The sequence below is a fragment of the Tamandua tetradactyla genome, chromosome 13, assembly GCF_023851605.1.
Source record: "Tamandua tetradactyla isolate mTamTet1 chromosome 13, mTamTet1.pri, whole genome shotgun sequence".
NCBI lineage: Eukaryota > Metazoa > Chordata > Mammalia > Pilosa > Myrmecophagidae > Tamandua > Tamandua tetradactyla.
The window spans coordinates 76,562,597-76,587,867 of record NC_135339.1 but is presented as its reverse complement, the minus strand read 5'-3'; the positions used below and the strand labels follow the sequence as shown (position 1 = coordinate 76,587,867).

At 40.7% G+C, this 25,271-nt stretch overlaps 1 protein-coding gene across 13 annotated transcripts in view; it reads left to right on the top strand.

Annotated features, from left to right (window-relative positions):
* The window catches only part of ABLIM1 (actin binding LIM protein 1), a 306,762-nt gene that overhangs the window by 151,867 nt on the left and 129,624 nt on the right, over positions 1–25,271 (top strand). For all 13 annotated transcript variants that reach the window (XM_077126121.1, XM_077126119.1, XM_077126120.1 and 10 more), the window contains exon 2: positions 16,153–16,287. In XM_077126121.1, the coding sequence (XP_076982236.1) occupies positions 16,153–16,287 (135 nt within the window). The remainder of the gene's footprint in view (positions 1–16,152; positions 16,288–25,271) is intronic.

The window sequence follows — 25,271 nt, the reverse complement described above, 5'->3', positions numbered from 1 at the left end:
AAATAAAAATCTCTGAATCTTTTATTGGTCACTTTATCACGTGAAACAGTATTTACTTTTACTACTTTAGAAATATTTTAAATATTTATTTTAATATATATAAATTAAATATATATTAAATGTATGCATATGTTAAAATGTTTAAATATACCAGTTGTGACCCATTAAACTGATTTCATTGCCACTAATGAGTCAAGACCCAAAGTTTGAAAAACGTTGTTTACAACATCTACACTAACTAACCTTTTATTGGATGAAGACAGAATAAAGTACTTTCCTGGGCAACCATGTTTCTGAGTACTCCTACTATAGTGCTTGATAGGCATGTTTGTGTTGAGCTGGGTTTCTTCACTTACAGCTGGAAACATTTACCAAAACAATTTCTGAATCTTTTATTGGTCACTTTATCCTAAACAGTAGTTGGACAAAATTTGCTGTCATCTGTCATCTGTTTTTTTTTCATCCACTTATTTATTCATCCATCAAACATTAATTAGGTACCTACTATATACAGATATGAAGATAAATAGAACATAGTTGAGAAATAGATATGAGAACATCTAATTACCACAGTGTAGTGTGTGACAAAGTAGAGGTAGGAACAATTCATTTCTCCTCGAAAGGTGTCCAAAGAAAGTAATATATAAGTTCAATACTGAACAAAGAATAAATGTTCTTTATGATATGAAAGAGTGTGTGTGTTTGTGTGTGTGCGCGCGCGTGAGGACATTTAGTGAAGGAGCAGATAAGATAATTCAGGCAAGAATGAAGCAGAGTTAAAGGGGTGAGGGAGAAAACACATGTAGCTTATCTAAGAAAATGCAGGAAGTTTAGTAAGCCTGGAGTTCTTGGTGCATGTGGGAGGATGGCAGAAGACAAAAAGCAGCAGGAATTAATTTCCATGCCATCTGTTTTTGATGCTTGATATAATTAATAACTGACCCAGCTACTAAATCCAGAGTAAAATGTTGCTTAATTGAAGTTCAGTAGAAAGTCCAAAGGAAATCTCCATTAAGGAGGGAACCTCTTCATAGAAGGAACTACAGAGTCCTCATAACTACAGAGTTAATGAGATTCTCAAAATGTAAACAATATGGATTTAAATTAAAATTGTGGTTTAGCCTTATTGATAAGAGCCAAATCCTCATTTTAGTAGCTGGAGATTAATAAGTAATCACTGAGTTGGTATCTGCATGGTGTTTAGACATAAAGAGATGAAAATCAGACGAAACAGAAATTAGGTGAGGTAGACAATCACCATTATGCATTATAAGCACATTTTAAGCATACAGTCTATTTAGCTTTTAAAAGTTTGATAAAAAAAATTACAATGTTTGGAGAAAACCATACTACTCACTTCACGTCTCATTATGAGGGTTAATTTAAATAAGATAATACGTATGAGAACCTCAGATGTGTGCCCTACCATACAGTAGGTTAATTGAAGGTCAGTTGATCTTTAGAGTTTAAGTAGCAAGTCCAATGTAACAGTCCAGAGCCAAAGGGAATGATCTAAGATCCCTTGGAGATTAAAAACAAAAAGACTAAGATGTAAGTGGCAAGAAAAAAAAATTTTTAATTAAATGGAGAAGCAGGTCAAAACTGCCTTCAATTAGAATTTTTAGTAGAGACGGATTCAGAACCTGAACTTGTGAAGTCTTCTGTATTTGTCCATCTCTTTCTCTCACTTGTCTCTTGCGCTACAGTTGTCATTTCATTTACTTTGGTGGCTTTGTAAAATTATGCCCTAAGCCTTCAGGATTTTATAAGTTTAGCTGAAAAACAGATAGTGTTTAAGTGCGGGAGCTCTGCAGCCAGACTGCCTGGGTTCAAATTCCAGCTCTACTGTTTACTAATTGTGTGACTTTGAGCAAGGCACTCAACCCCTCTATGTCTCTATTCCCTTATCCAAAAAAAAAAAATAGAGGACAATAGTAGTACCAACTTCACAGAGTTGCTGGGAAGATTGCCTAAATTAATACATGTAAAACATTTAAAACAGTGCCTGGCATATAGCAAGAGCTCAATGATTGTTGCCTACTGCTGTTACTACTGTTACTCCTTGTGACTGAGTAAAATCAGGGGCAATATGTTCAGTGCTATGGAGCTCAGTAATCAGGTTAGTTTCAGGACCCAGGACAGTGAACAGAGTTGGGATTGGTGAGTTGAGGAACCAGGGCCCACCAGTTTCTGCTGAGTAATGCTCCTTCACAGTGTGTTTCCAGCAGAGCTAGGCAACTGTTCTCATGGATGATGCTACAGGAAGATGAGTGGCTTTCTCTGGCCAGTAATTCCTACTGTCCTGTGATAGAACTTCACCCAGGATTTTTGCTCGGTTTTTGGTGCCCACACCCCAGGAGTAGGCAAGCTGACAACTCTGGTTCATCTTTAGGCCGTGGAATGGAATGAGATAGCTAATAATGATTTGTCTTATAAGGAACATACTGACCTTATAAGAATAGTTGCTCTCAAGTGTTTGAAGTCGGGAACCAGAATGCTCTGGATTCTTTCTGGAAGAAAATGTTCACCTGCTCCACACCCATCCTTGCTGGTTGGTCCCCACCTTTGTAGTCATACTCTGGGAACATGGAACTTAGCTTTTCCAAGGCTCTGGTGCTGCCTCAATTCCTCCCCTGCAGGTCAGCCTAGCTGGAAATTGAGCTTGCTTTGTAGCCCTCAGAAGGAAGCTTAGCAGGGTTGATTTGAGACTGGTCCATTAGTAAGCTCACCCACTTCTTCAACTTTTTTTTTTTTTGAGTCGGAGACTTAAGTCTTTTTTCCATTAATTGAGTTTTATTGGCATCATCAATATTACTTAATAGAGCATGGACTTTGTGCTAGGAACACACAATTGCCTGACAGTGAATGAGATAGATAGATAGACAGAGATAGAAAAAATGCTTAGATTTCTGTAAGATTTTAAAAATAAACAGAGATGGGGGTAGCAGGGAAGCTGTCTTTAGATAGGTGGTTCAGGCAGAGTTCTTTGAGGAGGTGATGTATAAACTGCTTTGAGGTGACACCCGAAGGATGAGAAGGAGCCAGCCTGCTAAAAAACTGGGAAAGAGCATTCCTGAGAGGGCAAATGGCATTGTAAAGACTTGAAGCAACAAAGAACTAGAACTTGGGAGTGATGTAGAGAGGGTTGGAGAAGAGGGTGGGTTGATAGGTAGGGACAGATATGGGGGTGGGGTGGGAAGGGCCTTGTATATAGCCTGGAGGAGCATTTAGATAATGCAGTGAGAAGCTCCTACTCAGAGGATTGGGTTGGTAGAGTGCTCTCATGATATGTTTAAAAGATTATTATTGAATGAGTGAGTTAAAAGCCCATACTGTGTGAAGGTACTAGCTCTTATGTGTCTTCCATCTGTGCTGTAAACCCCTCCTCACCGTCCCCCCCACTTTAGTGAATGATCAATTAATTAAAGGCATTTCCTATTGTTTCTAATTTTCTGGCAAATTTCTGCATACCTCTAGGCAGGTATTTTTGTTAAGACTCTTACATGAGACTTGAACTGGGCCTGATGATATCTTATTCAAATGTTTTATATCTTTGCTTTAGGGGGCTCTTTCTCAGGAGGGCAGTAGAGATGAAATGATAAAAGCATGTGTCAAGGCAGGGATATGTTGGTGAAACCCAGACATTTAATAACGCAGTGGGGGAGGATTTCGTGCATTACTAAGGTGAGAGATGTATAGAGGGCGTTGGGTTAACCCTCATCTGTGTGAATATATATACAGTTGTCCTTTCTGATTGCCATGCAAATGCTGTGAAGCCAAGACTAACAGATAGTACTCAAATCTGCTGCTTAAAATCTAGAGACAGAAAGGAGATTCATGTTGCCCAGGGTTGCTCAGCAGGTAGAGAAATGGAGGGTGGCTACTTATGGGTTTGGGGTTACTTTTGGAGGTGATGAAAATGTTCTAAAATTAGATTGTGGTAGTGGTTACACAGCTCTGTGAATATACTGAAAACCATTGAATTATGCACTTCAAATGAATGAATTGTAATGGTATGTGAATTGTATCTCAACGAAGCTGTTAAAAACAACAACCACCAACTGTTTCTTAAAACCCCTTGGGTACAACTGAAATGATATTAGATACTGTGAGAGTCACTGGGTAGGCTGCATGCACCGTCACTGGTTACTCAACAAGAGAAAAGCAGATGTCCATTACTGTGTTCTAGGTTGAACCTCAGATTTCAACATTCTTGAGTTTAAGGTGAAGCGAGCATGTGGGCATGTATGATCAAAGACTATGACCCATCATTTTCCTTCCTTGAAGCACTTTGGAAACAACTAGGGAAATTTCCGTTTCGTGAACGTTCTCTATATGGCATGGAAAGTGCTGAGCACTTTCCATACATTATCTCATTTATCCTCCTAAGTGCCAAAGTAGGATTTGTCTCCATTTTACAGAAGAATAAATTAAGGCTTGGAGAAGAAAAGTAACTTGCTTAAGGGCACAGACCTGAAGGGGGCACAGGACTCACCCCAGGTTCTTGTGAGCCGTTCATGGCTGGAGGCTGCCTCTCCAGCTCTCGTGTTATAGCAAAGGAGCTCCCTAATTGACCTGCCTCAGGAACTGGAAAATAGTTCTGTTTCAGCACCTTAGAAGCACTCACCTCAAGATCTCAACCCCAAGGGAAATGAGGGGCCCTTCAAGTCTCAGTTCCATAGCTTGTCCTTTAAGGAGGCACATGGGCAAACCTCTTTCACTGCTCCACATTCCATGTCCCCTTGTTTTGCTTAGTCTGAGCTTCAGCCAACCCAGACTCCCTGATGTTCACCAGACACAGCCCTCCCAGCCTTCCCATTGTCTGAGATGCCTTCCTCCTCCTTCCCACCCATTTAAATACTACCCTTCCTCTTCCTGGTTTCTCTCTCCTCCTCATTTTACACTTTTTTATCTGGCACTGATTTAGTCTCATTCATTCCCATTTATTCTTTCTTTGTCGCTGTGTGTGTGTACATCTGTCTCCCGTTCTGTCTCTGTGTATACACATACACACACACACACACCCTCTACTAAGTTGTAGGCTGCGTGAGGCTGGGTTCTGGGGATTACATGGATGTTTTTGAAGAAACGCCCTTCTCCCGTGTTGCACAGCCTTGGTTTCAGTAGTCTGCCTGGCCCACTGTGCCCAGAATTGCACAGGGCCCTCCCATTCAGACCCTGTTCACACTGCCCTGATGTCTGAACCTTCCTCCCTTTGTCCCCCAGTCACCTTCTTCCCCTCCTGCAGTGCTCAACCCCACTCACCTTCCCTGAAACTTTCTCCAACTATGTGGCACCCCAGCTTAATGACTTTGTGTTTCTTGAACTCTTAACCTCTGAACAGCGCCCAGATGTTTTTTGCCTGTGTTTTCAACTCCCCTGTGAGGACTTACTGTGTGCCGTGCACCCACCTGGGAGCCCAGCACCATACGCCATACAGTGCATGCAGCAGGCAGCCAATATCTGTGGACCTTGTTTTACGTGATCAATATGTTCCAAGACCATAATAGCAAACTCCATTATTTAATAAGTATTTCTTCTGTTAACATACCTGTCACCTATCATTTTATAAATGAGGCAAATAAACACTCATAATAATAAGTAAACGAAATTAATCATAGAATACCTTTTTTAAAAATTTAATTCTCTCTCTCTCTGCCTTTATTTTTTTTCAATTGTCAATGTACATACCTGAATTCGAGTGTGTTGAGTTTGGGTGAAATGAGGTTCTACTGTGTTTCAAAGATGTTGGAAGTTTGCATTTAGGAGTTTTCATGGAGGCATTTTTTTATGTCTCTCTCTTTCTTCCCCTAGCATTCCCAGGTTGGACTTCACACACACTTTTACTTTTTGAGTAATAGACTTCACTAAGTACTTTAAAAATAAACTTTTAAAAGATAATCTCTCTTTTCCCACTTGAGTGGGTATACCCCTGGAGTTAAATAAGGGTTATGCCAGCTGTCACCTGAATGAATTGAAGAGCACCTGGCAAGGTGACAGGTATAGATTATGTGTGTTTGCCTTTTCTTGCAAAGGTAACAACAGGAAAGTGATTTCCCAAAGAAAGCTTGAACAGGCCAGAACCTCAGATTTGGGAGGAGTCAGGAGGAGCCTAAGTGCCTAGAGAGTGGTTTTGGCATTTATAAAATCATATCTCATTCCATGCACTGGTTGCTGTGAGCACAAGTCTTTTGCTTTCATCTCCCAGTGGGTGTACAGACAATGGAGGAACTGGGGGAAGGTGAATTTGTGTATTTATTCACAGAGTAAGAGTGGAAAAGAGTACCTTTTTAGAGGGGGTTCTGATTCTCATTTCTGACCATTACAACCATCTGAATTAAAAGCTTCACTGCCATTTGGTAGCAGGATAATCTTGGGCACAGTAGTGTGCTGGCCAAAGCCTAACAACCGGTTCTTGGGGGATGGGGGTGGTAAAGGCCCTGATCTGTAAAGCTTGCCCATTTTCCTGTTGTAAGTACCTCCACCATGGTCTCTTTCAAGCTACCAAGGTGAAGTCACTGAACGAGGGATTGGGAAGAGCTGTGCACAGCCGGCCGGCCCTAACTGGTAAGAGCCGACCCCAGCTCACCACTGCCTCAACAACTTTGAAGCTGGGATTCCATATCCATAGAACTGAAGATAATTTGGAGTTGATGGGATCAAGGAGGATTTCTACCTGAACACCTTTTGTAAATTGTGAAGTCCTAAACGAGTATCAACCATTTTCATTAGTTTGTGTATAAAACTCTTTTTAACCAGTTAATGATTCCTAGTGTTCTCTGGGCAGTAAGTAGAAATAGCCAAAAAGAAAAGGCAAAAAGTACTGGGATACTTCCTGTGCTGCTGACAGACTTAGGTTTGCACCATGCAGGGACTTTGACCGATATCTTATTATTTTTTTTCTTTTTTTGTCCCCTCTATAATGTCTGGATTTGGGATTTGGGGGCAGAAGGCAATGTTGTCAGCATGCCTAAGCTATAAACTCTGTCTCAGGAGCCTAGACAGGCTCCTGCCAGTAGGCTATGACTCTCTCTCATAATTTATATTCCCGTAAATGGCTCCATTGGGACCACTGTCCCTCCCCATCGTGGAATCAGGATGGATGCAGCTTACCGGTAATCCATAAAGAGGTGGTGTTCTGACAGCAGGATTCAGGTGTAAACCACTGCCCAATTGGCTTGATCCACTTCTAAATGGAATTGCTGCTGCAGGGACAATTTGAGGTCTTTGGGTGACCTGAAAAAGCTACATCAATTTTCAGAAGGGATTTTTGTAATACTTCAGAGATTCCTGATCATAATCCTAGTGACAGTCTTTCCTTACATTCAGCTGACCCTGGGGCATCTGTGTACCGGGCTGATGTTTGGGGGGCCTCCCATGAACAGATGACTTCACCACCCCTCCCATCCCCCTGTGAGCTAGGACACAGATTCTTAGCCCCATCTTACAGTCTCAGGGAGGTTGAGGCATGTGGCAGAAAAGGCAAAACTGAAAGATCTTCTGACTTCCAGTCTAGAGTTCTTCTGAATTACTGTGCTTCTGAAATACAAGCAATGGGACTTGTATAGGAATCACTCCAGTAAACTTGTGGAGTGCTGTCAGAGAAAGGTTAGGGGAGGTCAAAGAAGGGTGCTGCTCAGTGAGTCACCGCAATAAAAAGGTGTGTCTAAGGAGTCACTCCTTTAGAAGGAGGAGGGGAAGACACCAAGCTGATTTTAAATCCCTTTCTAAGATTAACTTTCATATATAGAAGGTAGGTGTAGCACATCAGGGCAGGTACATCCTGTGACTTACAAGGAGGAAATTTCCTTGTGGAATTATTATAATCTTAATACCTCTTTGCCTTGGGGGAATCAGATTAACTGGATTTGAACCTGGGCTGTTTCTATAGTCAGAGCACCAGCTGACCTATTGCTGACAGTCTTTTATGTTTGGAGGAATAACTAGGACCTATTGGACTGAAGAAAATGCAGATCAAGCACCAGGGCACCTCATAAGTGGAAAGCCACATGTGGAAGGAAGTGGAGGCTGGAATAAAACCATCAGACTCTCTGCCTGCTGGGAGTGTTTGTGCCGAGGCAGCCGTATGCGTTGGTGCTCAGTAATAATCTGACTACCAGACTAACACTGTATAAGAAAATTAGGTCATGGAAGCCAATTAAAGGGAAGAATCATTTTGGACAACTAATGACAGGGTAACAGTTTGTAGCATCAAGTAACTACCACTTGCCACAGCAGGAAATGGGCTTTTGGGTAAACTGCAAATTAAGCACTCTTTGCATTTATTTAAACTCTTGAATGTCTTGTTTCCTAGACTTAACCCTAGTGCCTTCTAGCACAAAGGAAGGGAGTAGGAGGTGCGAGGAGCTGTAGGAGAGGGAGAAGACATTTCTGTGATGCTTGTTGACAATTAAATGGGAACTAATATGGTAGAAGCTGAGAAAATGTTACAGGTAATGAACCAGTCTCTAAACTGTAGGCTGCCAGGAGAAGGAGATTCCTGTCTTTAAGCAGAAATAAATTTGAGCCATGCAGAGTAACTTTTTGTGTTTGCAAATCCAGACCAATCCCAATGAATGACTGTTTTCCCGAACCCAACCTCTAGGCACAGGGAGGGTTCTCCTGACGGTGGAATGCATCTTCTTGCTCTCTAAGTGTTCCTTCCCAGAAATGAGACAACCTGGAAAAGTTTCTCTATATTTGAAATGTTACTTATGTCTATTTATTTACTAGACGATGCTTTGGAATTTTGCTGTAGCTGGGTGTTGACCGCTACTGAGTGCTGTAATCAGAGACAAGTCAGCCCATTCACTAGCTTGATTTCCTTCTATGCTGGATGAGAACCCAGGATTTTCTTGTGGAACCACCCCCCGCCCATGCAAACAGATACACAAGGCTTCAAAGTATGGGAATGGGGCTTGGAGACAGGCCACTTTGTAACTACACAATCTGAGACTAGGCATTTTACCTCTCTTAGCTTGGTTTCTTCCTTGGCAAAACGGGTAGTAGTTTTGCCATTAGGCAATAGTGAGGATAACCTGTGATTGTGGGTATAAATTAGTTATCATAGTGCCTGGAACATAGTCATTGTTTAATAAATTGTATCTGTTATAATAATATAATGGGATCGTTGAGATGCCTTAAGTTCAGGACTTAGCAGGTTCATGTGACAGCTACCTTCAAATCTTAAGAGTGGTAACCTTATTTTGCCTGATCTAAAATACGGAGATGTCAACTCAAGATATTTAATATTTGAAATCAGAACTAGCTCAGAAGTTTAGAGAAGTTGAACCTTGAGCTTGCAATTTTATAGGCCCAGGATTTATACACAGTGAAACAAAAACAAAATAAATGCAAAACAGGAGAAAACTAAGCAGTAGGTGACAATGCAGATATTCAGTGCTGGAGGCCTTAGAGGAAAATGGGATCTTGGCTCACTACAAACCACTGTGAAAGCTTCAGAGGAGAGCCAGGACCTGCCTGGGCCCTGTGGGTCAGGTTTGAAAAGGTGAGGAGAGGAGAAAGCGTTCCAAGTACTGTATACCACATGGAGGAAGGCTCTGGGCAACAGTGAAGCTGATAGACCAGGAAGCGGTCACAAGGTCTGGCTGCAAGGGGGTTTGTACATTTATACAGATGAACAGTAGCTTATTTTAGTGCTCGTTCCAACTGCCTAAGTTCAAACCGCTTAGTGTAGTGATAAGGACTTGGCAAATGTTAGTTCCTCCTTAGCTATTAAAACCAGTGTGGAGCCGTGTTATTGGAGATCCCCTAAAGCCAGGCAGAGAAATTAACACTTGATGGACTGGGACAGAGAGGACTAGTGAGAGTTTGGTTTTTTTTTTAAATAAACTTTAATTTTAGAACAGTTTTAGATTTACAGAAAAATTGTGAAGATAGTACAGAGAGTTCCTATATTATTAGCATCATACATTAGTGGGTACATTTCACCTATTATTAGCATCTTACATTAGTGGATACATTTGTCACAATTTATGAACTAAGATTGATAACATTATTAACAAAAGGTTCTTATTCAGATCCTTCATTTTTATCTAATGCCCTTTTTCTATTCTAGGATCCCCTCCAGGAAAACACATTACACGTGGTTTCCATGTCTCCTTAGGCTGTGACAGTTTTAAGAAGCACTTGTCACATATTTTGTAGAATGTCCCTCAAATGGTACTTGATTGATGTTTTTTCTTATGATTAAGCTGGGGTTCCTGGGTGGGGGAGGAAGAACATGGAGGTAAAGTGTCATTTTCAAAATCACATCATATCGGGGTACATACCATCAATTTGACTTATCATTATTGATGTCCCCTTGATCACCTAACTGAAGATATGTCTGTCAAGTTCCTCCAGTGTAAAGTTAGTCTTTTTTTTTTTCCCTCCCTTTTCATGCTGTGCTCTTTGGAAGTCACTATGTACCACCCACACTTAAGGAGTAGGGAGTTTTGCTCCATCTTCTTGAGTAGACTACTCTTAGCAGAGTGCATTGGAGAAGAAAAGAGCCTTCATCCAGGGAGCAGAAAAACTTTCACAATAGTCTGAGTAAAAGGGGTTTAGGGCCTGGGTTGGTATGGTGAAAGAAAAGATGACTAAAGGATGCAAGAGTAGACAGAGATTTTGTGGGAGATGAGAGGGAGGTGGAATCAAGAATGACTAAAAGGTTTCAAGTGTGGGTGATTAGAGGATTGTTGTAGTATAGACAGCACTGGATTAGGAGTTGCTGAGTTAGTTCACTGTCAACTCTACATCTCTTAACTGTATCATCTTGGGCGAGTCACTTTGTCCTTCTGAGTCTTGAGCTCCCCAATTCTAAAATGGGCTTGCAGCACCTATTCTTCCAGCCTCATAGAGCTCTGTTGAGAGTGAAATGAGATTGAGTATATGTGAAGGCTTTGAAAGCCATCAGGGTTTAGAGGAACAATGGTTCTATTGAGGGAGAAGGGGACTTTGAAGGGTTATGAATACTTCAGATAACTGGAGCAAGTTATTACTCATGCTAAGGACTCCATCGCAGGTTTATGATATTCCCCTGCTCAGATTTTTATTTCAAATGTGCTTTCTCAGATGTTCTTTTTCTGTTGATCTAGTTTCAGGGACTGCCCTCCAGTGAAGGTAGCCTGTAGCCTTTGCAAGATGAGGCTGGTGTGGGGTTAGAAGGAAGGGCTCTGCACCTTCTGTCTAATCTCTGTGGCCTTCCTCTTACTGCCTGTAATGGCTCTCTATGTGGGACACTGAAGGTACCTGGAATTTCCTTCAAAATCTCAGTTCCCCAGTATCATCATCTTAACTATATAATAGGCCTTTCAAAAGTATAACATGCAAAACAGAACTTTTGATTCCTATTGTGCCAACTCCCCAAACCCTGTCTTTTGCAGTTCAACATCTGGTCCCACCATCTACCCATTTATTCCACCCAAGAGAATCCCTTTCTTCAACTTCCCCTTTCCTTCAACTGCCCACTCCCCAGATTAAATCCATCTGCAAGGTTGTTCTTTTAGTTTTACACCTAACATGTATCCCAAGTCTTACTCTATTTCTCTCCATTTCCACTGCCATCACCCTAGCTAGTTGTCAACCAGGAGCTGTTTGGAGATATTTTTGATTGTCAAAACTGGGGGATTGCTACTGGCAATTACTAAGTGTGGGTTAGGCGTGCTGCTAAACAATATACAGTGCAAAGGACAGCCCCTCACAGCAAAGAATTATCTGGCTTCCAAATACAGTAGTGTCTCTTATATAGTATATGTGTATATATATCTACATTGAGAAATCCTGTCCTAGACCAAACCATACCAGCTCTCTCCAGGTCTTGCCATCTCTTCATTGACCTTTAATTCATTTTCTGTATAGCAGCCAGGAGATTCTTTCTTAAATGCATATCAGATCCTCTCCTCTCTAAGACCTTCCAATTCTACCCTATTGCCTTTGAACTAAAATCCAGTATTTCTCTAATGACCTTTAAGCCCCTACAGGATCTGGCCACTTCCTCTCCAGCTCCATTGACCAAACTGTGCCCCTTTACCTGACCTAGCCACGTTGGCTTCTGTTCTGTCTGTACTATTTCTTGAACACAAAAAGCTCTTTCTTGCCTCAAAGCCCTTTTTACTTTCTACTTCCTTGGCCTTTTCTCTTACCTCTTCTGAAGGCCTGGCTTCAAAACTTCCTTCCTTCTAGACTCAAGGAAAATATCTGTACCTCACAGACTCCTTCCTTCCTATACACCCACATGATTACTCTCTTAAATGTGATATATGTTAACACCGTCAAAAGTTATTCTCTCTTTGCCCCTCCAGAATGTAAGCTCCTTCAGGCCAATAAAACCTGTCCGTCTTGTTCAACAGCATTTCCCTAGCACGTAGAATGGTCCTTGGCACATAGTGTGTGTGGGTAAATGCTTTTGATGAATCAATGAAAACAGGTAGAAATTTTCTGTCATCGAGGGGGCCAGTAGTAACATGGCAGTGAGGTCAATACTTGGTCTACCTCTTCTCCAGACTGGCAGCCCCTTATGACGCAGCTAATTCAAGTGGTCAGTAGAGATTCCTTCTCCATGCAGAAAGATAAGAAGATGCACTGGAGTTTCAGAGCTAAGGCTGCTTTGCTTGACTAGGAAGGACAATGTGAAGCTCCTCAGTTAGCCTTGCAGTAGGCTCTTTCATCTGAGTAGCAAGCATCCCTGCACACTGGGTATTTGCAATGGAGGAAGACCTTTACCTGTTCAGGCAAACAGACTGTCAGCTCTTGAATTGTTATTTCCTTGTTTTTCAGAAAGTATGAAATCATGCTTTTGGGGTTTTTTTTGTTGTGCTATTCTTATTTTAGCAACAAAATCGATGATCCATGAAAGATTTTAACCATGTCTGCCCAGTACCAGGGTAAATCATTGACGACTTGCAGAAAAAAAAGAGTCTTGAAGCCAGAGTGCTAAGTAGACCTCTATGGATAATTTGCTGGTAGCTTTGAGCAAGGAATGTAAGCTCTCTGCAACTCAGTTTCTCTATTAATAGAATAAGCAGGGACCTCCCATGCTCTGAAGGATGGAGCAATCAAGTAAAAATTAGCATCAGAACCTGTTGGCAAATAGAGGAGGGTGGGATTAATGTCATGTTTATATTGTAACTGACTCAGCATATTTCAAAAATGTGGAATTGAGCCAACAAACATACATTTGGTAATAACCAAACTGTCCAAGGGAATTTTGTCAATTGAACCTCTTTATCCCCCTTTAGAAAAGGGAGAGAAGTTCTTTCGTTTACACTGATTTAAGTTGGGAAGAAATATCTACTCTTAATCTCTTTTGGTCATTGGATTCTGTCAATCTCTAATAAGAAAAGATCCTTTCTTCACGAACAGTTTGTTCTGCTGTGTTTCTGCCTAGACCATTGTATGATGGAAAGGCAAATAAACATGATATACTCACTGTTCATCTCTGGATGGAAAAAGAAAGGTCATCTCTGGGCACAGAGAACTTTGCGGTGTAATATATATTTCCTGAGGGAAAAGCTTGCAAAATGCAGATGCTGATTCCAGTTCTGACCTTTGAGGCTGGTGCCAGCAAGTGCTGGCACCTCTATTCAAAGGGAGAAGCCATGAAGTGAAATGATATTTTCCTTCCCTCATCATTACTCAGCATTGCTTTCTTGCTTAGGTATAAAAAATTCAAGTGTCAAGAGCAACTGCAGTGCTTGGGTTTCCAATCAAAAGATGCATCTCCCTTAGAGTCAGATCCTCCGTGTTCTAATAGTATTTCTGAAGAAGATGGTCTCACTAATTTTTTTTCCTTCGAATGAGTCTGTAGCTTGCTTATTCATATTGCTGAATTCCAAAGGGAAATAGTCTTAAACTGTAGTATGCCTTAGGATCACCTGAAGTGCTTACTAAAAATGTAGATCCCTGACTCCGACCCCTAGTTCAGGGGGTTGAGGAATCTGCATTGTTAGTAAGTGGCATGAGGGGGAATCTTATTCAGGTAATGGACAGGGACACCTTGAATATTACCACGAGGCTGTTGCACCAGGTAGCAGTTCCTCATTGCACACACTGCCTGCATTCTCTTTGTAAGCTGTATCCCAGCTCTTGCTTTTAGAACTACGCTTGAGCTTGGCTAAATAAACCATTGCCTGACGAATAATAATTTTCTGGCTTACACCGATAGCACAGGCAGGGCATGAGTTTGGGAGTCAGAAAGACCCAGGCATAGAGCATTGAGCTTTTACTTATTGTCACTTGGGCAGGCTGCTCAACTTAGACTGAGGCCCTCTTTCCTCATCGCAGAGAGGGAGAGGTGGTGAGGAGGAAATAAAATGACTTATGTGAATGCACCTAGCTCAGTGTCTGGCATTTAGTAGAAGCTCAATAGATATTACTTTCCTCCATTCTTAGAGGAAGTAGGAAATAGCATTTTAAAAAATTTGCTTATTCTCCCCTGGCATTTGGAGAAGATATTGTTAAGGAAAACTTTTTTTTTATAGATGCCCAGGTGAGTAAGTTTTTGACCTTGATATACATCAATATAAACATGCTGGATGTTTAGGGATCATAATGGAAGGTCCCTCCTGAAGTTCATTAAATATATACTGAGTTCTGTCAATACAGGTTCGAGGAGAGATGCCAGCAGGTAGATGAGGAAGTGCAGATGGATCACAGCCTTGGTATTTTTACCTCACACTCTTGGGGTCCAGCACAGAGAACATGGATCAGGTGTTTAACCTGAGACTACACCTGGCCCTTGTCAAAGTCTCACAAGAAGAACCTTGTTTCTCAGAATTGAGTTAGTAATGGGTTATTTGGACTGTCTTGTTCAAACTCTTTCCAGGCAAAATGAGAACATTATAGTGAGGTCTGAGAGAAACAATGAACAATTATTCTTGTGGTGTACAGCGAGCTCCTTGCTGAAAGGTGCTTTCTAAATCGAGTTTCAGCAATATCTGCCCACGTTTCCCCCCACCCCAACCTGGTTTTACCATTTGCAAAAAAAATCATTTGTGTCCTTTGTGTCGGTTGATTAATTTGGGGTTCATTGTTCTTATCCCATGTCACACTCATATAGGTAGTTATGTAATACATTTTTAATATATTGCATGATTCTTCCTTTTGAGAACCCATATCAAAAAAAGAAATTGACAACCCAAAATGCCTACCTGCCTTCTCTGGCTAGAGAAATTGCAACCTAAATGAAGACATGGTTATCTTAAGGCCACAGATGTTATCTCACTGCCTTCTCTCTTGGTCTTCTGTAAGAGGGAGGCTCTAAATCCTATTCCCAGTGGCAGGGCGGGGACATCCCGATGACTTCTATTCTCCAAAGGCCACACTCTGGAAATGGAGGGAATAAGCCCTATAAGCCTAATAATATGATTTTAGAGCCTGAAGAGAACTTAGAAATCCTGCCGTCCAGGCCCCTTCGTTTTACAGAAGAGGAAACCAGGGCTCAGAGAGCTCTACATGTTACTAATTTACTTTAAAAATAAGATTAATGCCTGCAGTGTAGTATCAGGAACTGTGTGTAGTAAAGACTCATAATATAGTGGCCTCCGAACAGTTACATAAGCTGCCAACATAAAGTAGGGAACGACTTTCTGATAGAATAGACTAGAAACTAGCCACTATATACTAATAAATAAGGGGACACTTACTGAGCTCCCCTGGGGTATGGGCATTCTGCTGTGTTCTAAGGAGCTAGGGGAGGAAAGAGAAATACAACCGGGGAGAAATAAATCCTGAACTTTAAGAACTGGTCCCCATCTTCAAATATTGTGATGTACAGCAAGCTCCTTGATGAAAGGTGCTTCCTAAATTAAGATAAAAACATTATGAATTAGTGACCCAAACAAGATGTATGTTTAATTGCCCAATTATGTGCTCCTGACGAGGATCTATAGAAATTAAGGAGGAAGGGAGAGATTGGAGGCTCCATAGAGGAACGAGCCCTGTGCCTTCCCCACTGGACTGAAAAAGCTATAAACTGTCGGATTTCTCTGTGGACAGATATGGAATGGCATGGAAGAGGTCTAATCCATGCTATTGAGAGACCGTGTGGATCATTTAGTAACAAGTTATGGGGTTCTGTAGGCATCCCCATGGTGACGCATTGTGTTGGAATGCTTTCTGCTCATGGATTTTTTGCTGTTTTTCTTTCAGTGGCCCCACCTCAGGACCCTCACCACCTCTCAGAGAAGCCTGTCATTCACTGCCATAAATGTGGGGAACCGTGCAAGGGAGAAGTGCTTCGGGTCCAGACCAGACATTTCCACATCAAATGCTTCACCTGCAAAGGTAGGGTGCCCCCCGTCCCCCTGGCATGGCACGCTTAGGGATTGTCTTGGGGTCTACCCGTCACCTCAACTCCGCACTGTGGCTGATAAGCGAATGCTCCTGGGTTTATTTACTTTTTGTTGGGGATGCGGTTAGAGTCAGGGAGAGAAAGTTCCCCAGTGTGATGGTACACAGATTCTTGGGGGTTCACTGAGGTTCCTGATCCTGGGAAGAGGACCTAACCTTGTGGAAGAGCAATAAAAACAGTTTTGTTTTTCACTTTATCGTATTTCTTTTTCTTTGATGAATGACGAACTCAGTCTGCAAATAACTTCTTACCAACCTCCATTAATTATAGGAGGATTGGGGATTGGAAATTTTATAAGACTGGGATGCTAAGTCACTGGCTCTTGTGTGTGTTTGGGTGTGTGCAAGTGTGTGTGTATGTGTGTGTGCACGTGCGTGGGTCAAGAAGTGGGAATTAAGCAAGAACACTTGGGAGGTCTCCAAGAAAAAAAATACCTCCACATCCTAGAAACCATTAATTTGAGGTTGATTTCCACTAACAAGCTCCCCTTTTTGGGCTACACCTGTTTGCGTCTTGGTGGGAAATATGCTACCTGTTATTCCAGAGCCGGGACATGGCCGAGTGGTGAAAAGAGGAAGATGAGAGTGGTTTTTGTGGATGTTCATTTGAGAAATAGGTTGCTTGAGCTGAGGACTAGCAGTTCTGGGTAGCTCTGTACCAAGGGGGATGCAAAGAGAGGTTCAAGATGGGGTTCAGGAATGTCGGAAGAGTCATGAGACTGTGTGTCGCTTTGTACTTTGACCCCATGTCTTGCATGCAGTGACCAGCCTCATGCCTGGAAGGCACATTTAATTTTGAGTGTCTTTGGTCACAAAGGCTCAGCATTGCCATCCTAAGCTGACACCACGATGCCTCATGACCCTCAAATACATTGAAGAAGGAGGGGCAGGGTATTTTCTTGAGTTCCCAGCCCCAGTGGAAACTTTTCAGAAGCAGCAGCTCTATCGTGTAACTTACCCCTCAGCATACATGTGTTGCACATTGTTGTGTTAATATGCATTTTATAGAGCAAATCATATTCCTCCTGAAAACCCCTATGGAATAAGAACTAGAGATCCCTAGTTTTCTGACACCTCAAGTTGGTCATTAGGAAACATTTGGGCCTAAGCACTCCCCGGAGCTGCCTGTGCTACTGCACCGTATGGCTTGAGTTCTTAGGTAGCATGTCAGAGAAAACAAATACTTTTTTTTATTATATTTTTCTTTTATTTTTGCTCATAACTTTCCTGAGACATGGTTTGATGGGTAGATTCAGTGTGAAAGAAATACAGTTGGTAAATGTCTGCAGCCCTGTATGTATTTTGTATTCCTAGTTGAAAGTGTAAAGTATTAGTCTCAGATTTTGACAGTCATTGTTTGACACATCAAGTTATTGGAAGACACATTAATGTAGCCCCAGTGAGGTGCAAGCTTTCTTTTTGTCTCTTCTAGTTTAAATTGAAGGACCACTATAAGTTATTTATGTTGGAAAGCTGTACCATATATTCTATTTCATGCTGTAAATGAGTTCCTGAAAAGTTGAATTTTTGCATAGATTGAATCATATTTTAAGAGCAATTGCTATTTGTAGGAATTATTTTCCAGTTTAACAAACCTTGCTAAAATAGAGTCATCTGTTCTTTTAAATTTGTTTTTTTTCACACAGAATCTGCCAATGTCTACTGTCTTGTATACCTAACTTTCTGGAGTCACCCTTATCTTTACTATCCAAAGAAAGTAGTTTAAGCTCCCCATATCTTATACTGTTGAAAATCTGTGCCCATTCCCAAGATTCCAGAGCAGCATTGTCAATTAGGAATATAATACAAGCCACATATCTAATTCTAAATTTTGTAATAAATACATTAAAAAGGTAAAATGGGACATGTAATTAATTTTAATAATATGCTCTAACTCAATATATCCAAAATATTATTTTAAGAAGTAATTAACATAAAAGCTATTGAGATATTTGACATTCTTATTTTCATGCTATCACTTAACAGCACCTCTCAATTTGGACTAGCCTCATTTCAGATTCTCAATAGCCCCATGTGGTTTGTGGGTACCATATTGAATGATGTTGTTCCAGAGATTCCTAGAGGTTTGCATTCCTGTGGTCCCTTCTCATTCCAGTATCCTGCCAGTCCCGAATTCTTCATCTCCCCTTGTGAGCCCTGTACTTTTTGAATTGCGTCACCCCACCCTGGGCACCATGCCTCTTCCTTCATTTCCCATAGGACCACTAACACAAGGCAGCAGTGTTCAGCAGACTTTACTGAAGGTTTGGGTAATGGTGGAAACCTATAGCACAGACAGCTGCCTTAATGTTCTCAGGCCATCTCCACCCCAAGAAATTTCTCATTGGCCGGGGCCCTTTTTGGTTCTGCTTCCTCTCTATACAAAGACCCTTTCCCCTCCATCCCAGGGACCCAGTTTCCTTTACTCTCACTATCAGAGCAGAACTCTAAATTTCCTTAAGGTCTCCACCTCTTCGAAGTCCATTAGGATGATTTCCTGGGAGAAAGAACAGTCTTCTACCAGAGGAATGTTGCTTTCCTCCTCGCCCAAGTGACTCAGACTACAGCTCATTCTTAAAACAACAGTTTTGTTTTCTTCCTGCTCTATCTAAAGCACAGTTGTCATGTGTATGTACTGTGTTAGTGTACTGGGATAGAGGATTTTGGACGGCATTGTTGATCCCGCAGTGCCGGGGCCAGGCTTATCCCTGGGAGCCATCTCCCACACCACCAGGGAGACTCTCACCCTGGATGTCAGGTCCTACATAGTGGGGAGGGCAGCGGCTTCACTTGCAGAGATGGGTTTAGAGAGACTGAGGCCACATCTTAGCTACAAAAGAATAACTCCGGAGGTGACTGTTAGGCACACCTACAAGTAGGCGAAGCTTCTCCTCCATATACATAAGCTTCACAAGAGCAAGCCTCAAGATCCAAGGCTTGGCCTATTGATTTGGGTGTCTCTAATGTTTGACACAGTAGCAAGGATTTCCCTGGTAGTTAAGTTTTATAGTTCCATATTTTTTCTCCTGTCCCTCAAGAAACTTTGCCAATACTTTTGTTTTTTCTTTTGTTTTATTTATTTATTTTTATGCTTTTTGATTATCTGCTTATTGTACTCTGGAAGGTATCCCGGCATTACATTAAGCTATGCAGGATTAAAGGACCTCATTCTTATTCTGGGCTCCCTGTGTTTGGATTGTTTAAATGATCTATCCAAAGAGGTTGAGTTAGATAATGTGCTACAGAAAATTTAGGTTCCTATGATACGTGCTCTTAAATGGTCACTAGACAGTAACATTATCTTCAGAAAAGAAAGAGTGTAAGTAAGGAAATCTATCCTTGGATCCTGAGCTTTGTATTACTCTGCGTGGTGAACATAACAGATGAGAGAACTTGTGTTGAAGGCTGAGCTCACACGGCTTTTGGTCAAGCTTTTGCTGCTGCTTAGTTTTTTCTGCTGGTTTTGTCCTTTAGCTTTCTCACCTGGGCTTGCATAGGTAGGCTGGATATGGGCTAACTTGGGGTTCAAGTCAGGGATTAGTAAAACACCAGAAAAATGGAAGTTTTATATATACCTTAAGAGCCAGTCTTGATCTTTTGATTTAGAAAGTCTTAGTCATTCAGAAACTGACTAAAAGGCAGAATTAAGTAGGATGCAAGAAAACCAAGTGTAATACAAAGAGCTTCCTTCTCACTGCAAGTGAGAAACCACTGTCATGCTGTCTTTGTTTACAAAAGGAAAATCCTGAGTATTTAATCTTTTGTATTTTGTACCATGTTAAAGTATACTTAGTCAAATAAATATAATTTCCATTTTTTTAATATTTAAGGTTTTTTAATCCAAGCAGGAATGGGGTAGAGACTCATACATTCTCTAAAATATACTGATGGACAATTTTAACTCTGGTTGGGAGACAGTTATATATGAGTCTCTTGTGAGCAGATGTGCTGACAGCCTTTTGTTCTTAATTGTCTACTAAAAATGTTTGTTTAGCAAGGTGATGGAAAAAAAAGAAAGTGGAGGTCCACAAAAAGACAGAATAGAAACAGCATTTTAGTAGCCTACTAAGAGCCCTTGAGATAAGGAATATTTGCTCATAGTCCTTGTGGTATGCCTATAAAATTCTCTGAATTGGGCTTCTTTTTATTTTTCAGAACAATCTCATTAAATGTAGAATTTAGGTATGGAATGCTTAAGAGTAGACATAAAAGCATACACTCTAAGCATATCCTAACTATTAATAATAGAGATGGGAAAAGTCATGCCATCCAGATGTGTCTTATGACAGCTGATAGGGCAAAAGGTAAGGGTAGAATCTCCTAATATACGGTTTATTTGCGTCCATAAGTTCAAATCTGAAAACCGAAACCAAATGTCTATTGGTGACAAATACCCTGGCTCACCTACTGGGCTTACTTTAAATTCTGTGTGTGAAATAGTAATGTTTTTTATTCAGTGACTTTTCTTTGAGTGCCTCCTATGTTCCAGGCTCAGTGCTAAGCACTGGGAATTCAAGTTAGACATGATCTCTCCTTTCATAGGGATATCAATCAGACACTCAAGTAAACACACCTATGGGACTTACCAACTGTGATCAGTGCAATAGAGAGAAAATAGAAGGAGCTGTATGAGTGATGTGAGCATGCAACAGGAGGATCTTGGTGTGGGTGTGGTGGTGGGGGCAGCTGGCCAGGAAAGCCCTGCCTCTTCACCCCACCCCTGTGAGATGAGATGTTTGAACTAACATCTAAAGGGTGAAAATCCAACAGCCGCTTAATTCCTCCTAGTCATAAAGTAAACTAAACTGACTTCATTATTCCAAAGAGCAGATTCGTATTCTTTCTAAGAGCCACTTAATTTTTGCATAAATCAGCCAGTAAATTGCCTACACTTAAAGGCCTTCAAATCTTGACCATCTGAAATGTTTATAGAGCATCTATCATCTGTCCACTTCCTGTGCTAAGCTAAGGAGGGTTCAAAGATGTGTAAGAGGCAGTACCTAGCCCTGAAGAACTTGTGATCTGGTAGAAAATGATGTGCTTATGAGAAAAAAACATGATGGGTAGCAGGATGGGGACAGGTAAATGGTCCAAACCCCAGACTCAGCAAGAGGCACAGGCTACAAGGAACACCTGGTGTTCAGTGGTCTTGGAATGCTGCCAAAGAGGGGATGAAATATGAACATAAAGCACTAATGCTCCTGAAACCTAATAACCTTCCTGAAGCTGGAAGGGGGAAAATGCCAGGTGGGCCCAGGGGTAGGGGCTGCCTTATTTAAAGAGTCGAGGTGAGGGCAGAGGTGTGCCTAGAGTTGATTCTGACCTTAATTTGGACAAGCATTCTCCCAGAAATGAGTAGAACCAAGATCTTTCTGTTGTTGTTTCAAAGATGGCATTTTAAGCTGTAATTTTAGTAACAAGTCCTTTTCAGAAATGGAACTAGTTTTATATGTTATTTATAGCCACATAATTTTGAAGAGACTTCTGAACACTGGGTGTCTATGGAAAGTAAAAAAAATCAGATCGTGTAAGCTCGTCTCTCGAGGTAGCACTGGCAGAGATCCATGTACAGAATTGTGTATTAATGGAGGCAGTTGCCACTTAGCAATGTGAGTCTTAGTATGTGTCAGAGGCTGTGGGGAAGGATACCTTTTGATAGTTTTTAAAAAATCCCTTGCTCCTCTTATCTATAATAATTCCATCAAGAGAGACCATGAACATCAAGAATTGTTTTTTAAACTGTTTATCTAAATATATTAGGGTTCTCTAGAGAAACAGAACCAACTGAAGAGATGTGTAAATATGAGATTTAAAAAGGTGTCCCAGGCAACAATGGGAATAGAAGAGTCCAAAATCCGTAGGGCAGGCTGTGGAGCTGGCAGCCCCAATGAAAGGTCTGGATGAACGCCACAGGAGAGGCTCACTGGCTGAAGAAGCAGTGAAGAGTCTCTCTTCTTCCCTAAAAGCCTTCAACTGATTGGATTATCCTGTTGTAGGAGGCATGTCTTAGTTGACCACAGATGTAATCAGCCACAGATGCAGTCAACTGACTGATGGTTTAATCAGCCAGTCATGAAATATCTTTGCAGCCACAGTCAGGCCAGTGCTTACCTGACCAGACAACTGAGCAAAATCATTTGGCCAAGTTGACACCAGAACCTAACCATCACACTAAAGCTGTTTAAAAAATCAAATTCCAGAAGTGATTAAAGTCAACCGCTTCTCTGTCTCAACCACACCCCAGGCAGGGAGAGTCTGCTGAAGTTAAAGGTACCATATCACCTTATGCTGGTGGGACTGGCAGGCAGACAAATACCACATACTGGGCAGAACAGGAAAAACACAGCGTCTAGAGGCTTCATAGGAAGTCTTTCAACCTGCTGGGTCTCACCCTCAGGGAAAAAGATGGAGGTGACTCTTTCCTCCTGAGAGGAGGTTAGTTTGGTCTGGGAAAATCTGATTGGGGTCTGTAATACCTAAGTAGACCCTCCTAAGGGAGAAAAAGGCACCATACAGGCAGGGCAAGAAACAAGAAAACAAGAACTGAAAATTTCAGATCTGTTAAACAAAACCTAAACTAGAGGTCTAGAATAAGCTAAACTGAATGTCAAAGAACAGATAGACAATGAAGTCATCCAGCAAGAAATCCTAGGTAAAAAAGATGAAAATAATCTCCAGAATAAACTAATTAAGGAAATTAAATGCCTAGATGCCAGCAAAAAATAACAAATCATAGTAGGAATATTGAAGATATGGCTCAGTCAAAGTAACAAACCAACAATTCAAATGAGATATAGGAGTTGAAATTCAGAATGTTTGAACAGACATGGAAAACCTTGTCAAAAATCAAATCAATGAATTGAGGGAGGATATAAAGAAGGCAAGGGAGAACCAGAAGAAATCAAAAGTCTGAAAAAACAAATCACAGAACTTATGGGTATGAAAGTCACAGTAGAAGAGATGAAAAAAAAACAATGGAAACTTACAATGTTAGATTTCAAGAGGCAGAAGATAAATTTAGTGACTGGAGGACAGGACATCTGAAATCCTACAAGCAAAAGAAAATATAGGGAAAAGAATGGAAAATCTGAGCAGGGACTCAGGGAATTGAATGACAACATGAAATGCATGGATATACATGTTGTGGGTGTCCCAGAAAGAGAAAAGAAGGGGAAAGGAGGAGAAAAACAAATGGAGGAAATTATTATTGAAAATTTCCTAACTCTTATGAAAGAGTTAAAATTACAGATCCAAGAAGTGTAGTGTACCCCAAACAGAATAGATCCAAATAGACATACTCCAAGACACTTACTAAGCAGAATGTCAGAGGTCAAAGAGCAAGAGAGAATTTTGAAAGCAACGAGAGAAAAGCAATCCATCACATACAAGGGAAGCCCAATAAGACTATGCATAGATTTCTCAGCAGAAACCATGGAAGCAAGAAGACAGTGGGATGGTATATGCAAGATACTAAAAGAGAAAAACAACCAAGAATTCTATATCCAGCAAAACTGTCCCTCAAAAATGAGGGGGAAATTAAAAAATCAGAGAGAATTTATGGCCAAGAGACTGGCTCTGCAAAAAATACTAAAGGGAGCACTAGAGACAGATAGGAAAAGACAGGAGAGAGAGGTGTAGAGAAGTATAGAAATGAAGACTATCAATAAACGTAAAAATAAGAAAAGTTGGATATGACATGTAAAATCCAAAAGGCAAAATAATAGAAGAAAGTACTGCCCTTACAGTAATAACAATAAATGTTAATGGATTAAACTCCCCAATCAAAAGATATAGACTGGCAGAATAGATTGAAAAACAGGACCCATCTATATGCTGTCTACAGGAGACACAATTTAGACCCAAGGATAAATATATGTTGAAAGTGAAAGGTTGGGAAAAGATATTTCATGCAAACAACAATCAGAAAACAGCAGGAGTAGCTATACTAATATCCAACAAATTGGACTTCAAATGTTAAACAATTAAAAGAGACAAAGAAGAACAGTATGTATTCATAAAAGGAACAATTCAATAAAGAGAAAGACATAACAGTCATAAATATTTATACACCACGCCAGAGTACTTCAAAATACATGAGGCAAACACACACACAAAAAAAAAAAAACACCAAAAAAGAGAAACAGACACATCTACCATAATAGTTGGAGACTTCAGTTCCCCACTCTCATCAATGGACAGAACATCTATACACAAGTTCAATAAAGAAACAGAGAATTTGAATAATACAATAAAACTAGACTTAACAGACTTTATGGGACATTACACCCCACAACAGCAGGATACACCTTTTTCTCAAGTGCTCATGGATCATTCTCAAGAGTAGACCATAAGCTGGGTCACAAAGCAAGTCTCAATAAATTTAAAAAGATTGAAATCATACAAAACACTTTATCAGATCATAAAGGAATGAAGTTGGAAATCCATAGCCAGAGGGCCAGAAAATTCACAAATATATGGGGCTGAACAACACACTCTTAAACAACCAGTGGGTTAAGGAAGAAGTAACAAGAGAAACCAGTAAATATCTTGAGACAAATGAGAATGAAAACACAACATATCAAAATTTATGGGATGCAGCAAAGGCAGTGCTAAAAGGGAAATTTATTGCCCTAAATGCCTATATCAAAAAAGAAGAGCAAAAACTGAGGAATTAACTGTTCATTTGGAAGAACTAGAGAAAGAACAGCAAACTAATCCTAAAGCAAGCAAAAGGAAGGAAATACTGAACATTAGAGCAGAAATAAATGAAATTGAGGACATGAAAACAATCGAGAAAATCAGCCAAACCAGAAGTTGGTTCTATGAGAAAATCAATAAGATTGATGGACCCTTAGTGAGGTTGGCATAAAGAAGATAGAGGATGCAAATAAAATCAGAAATGAAAGAGGAGACATGAC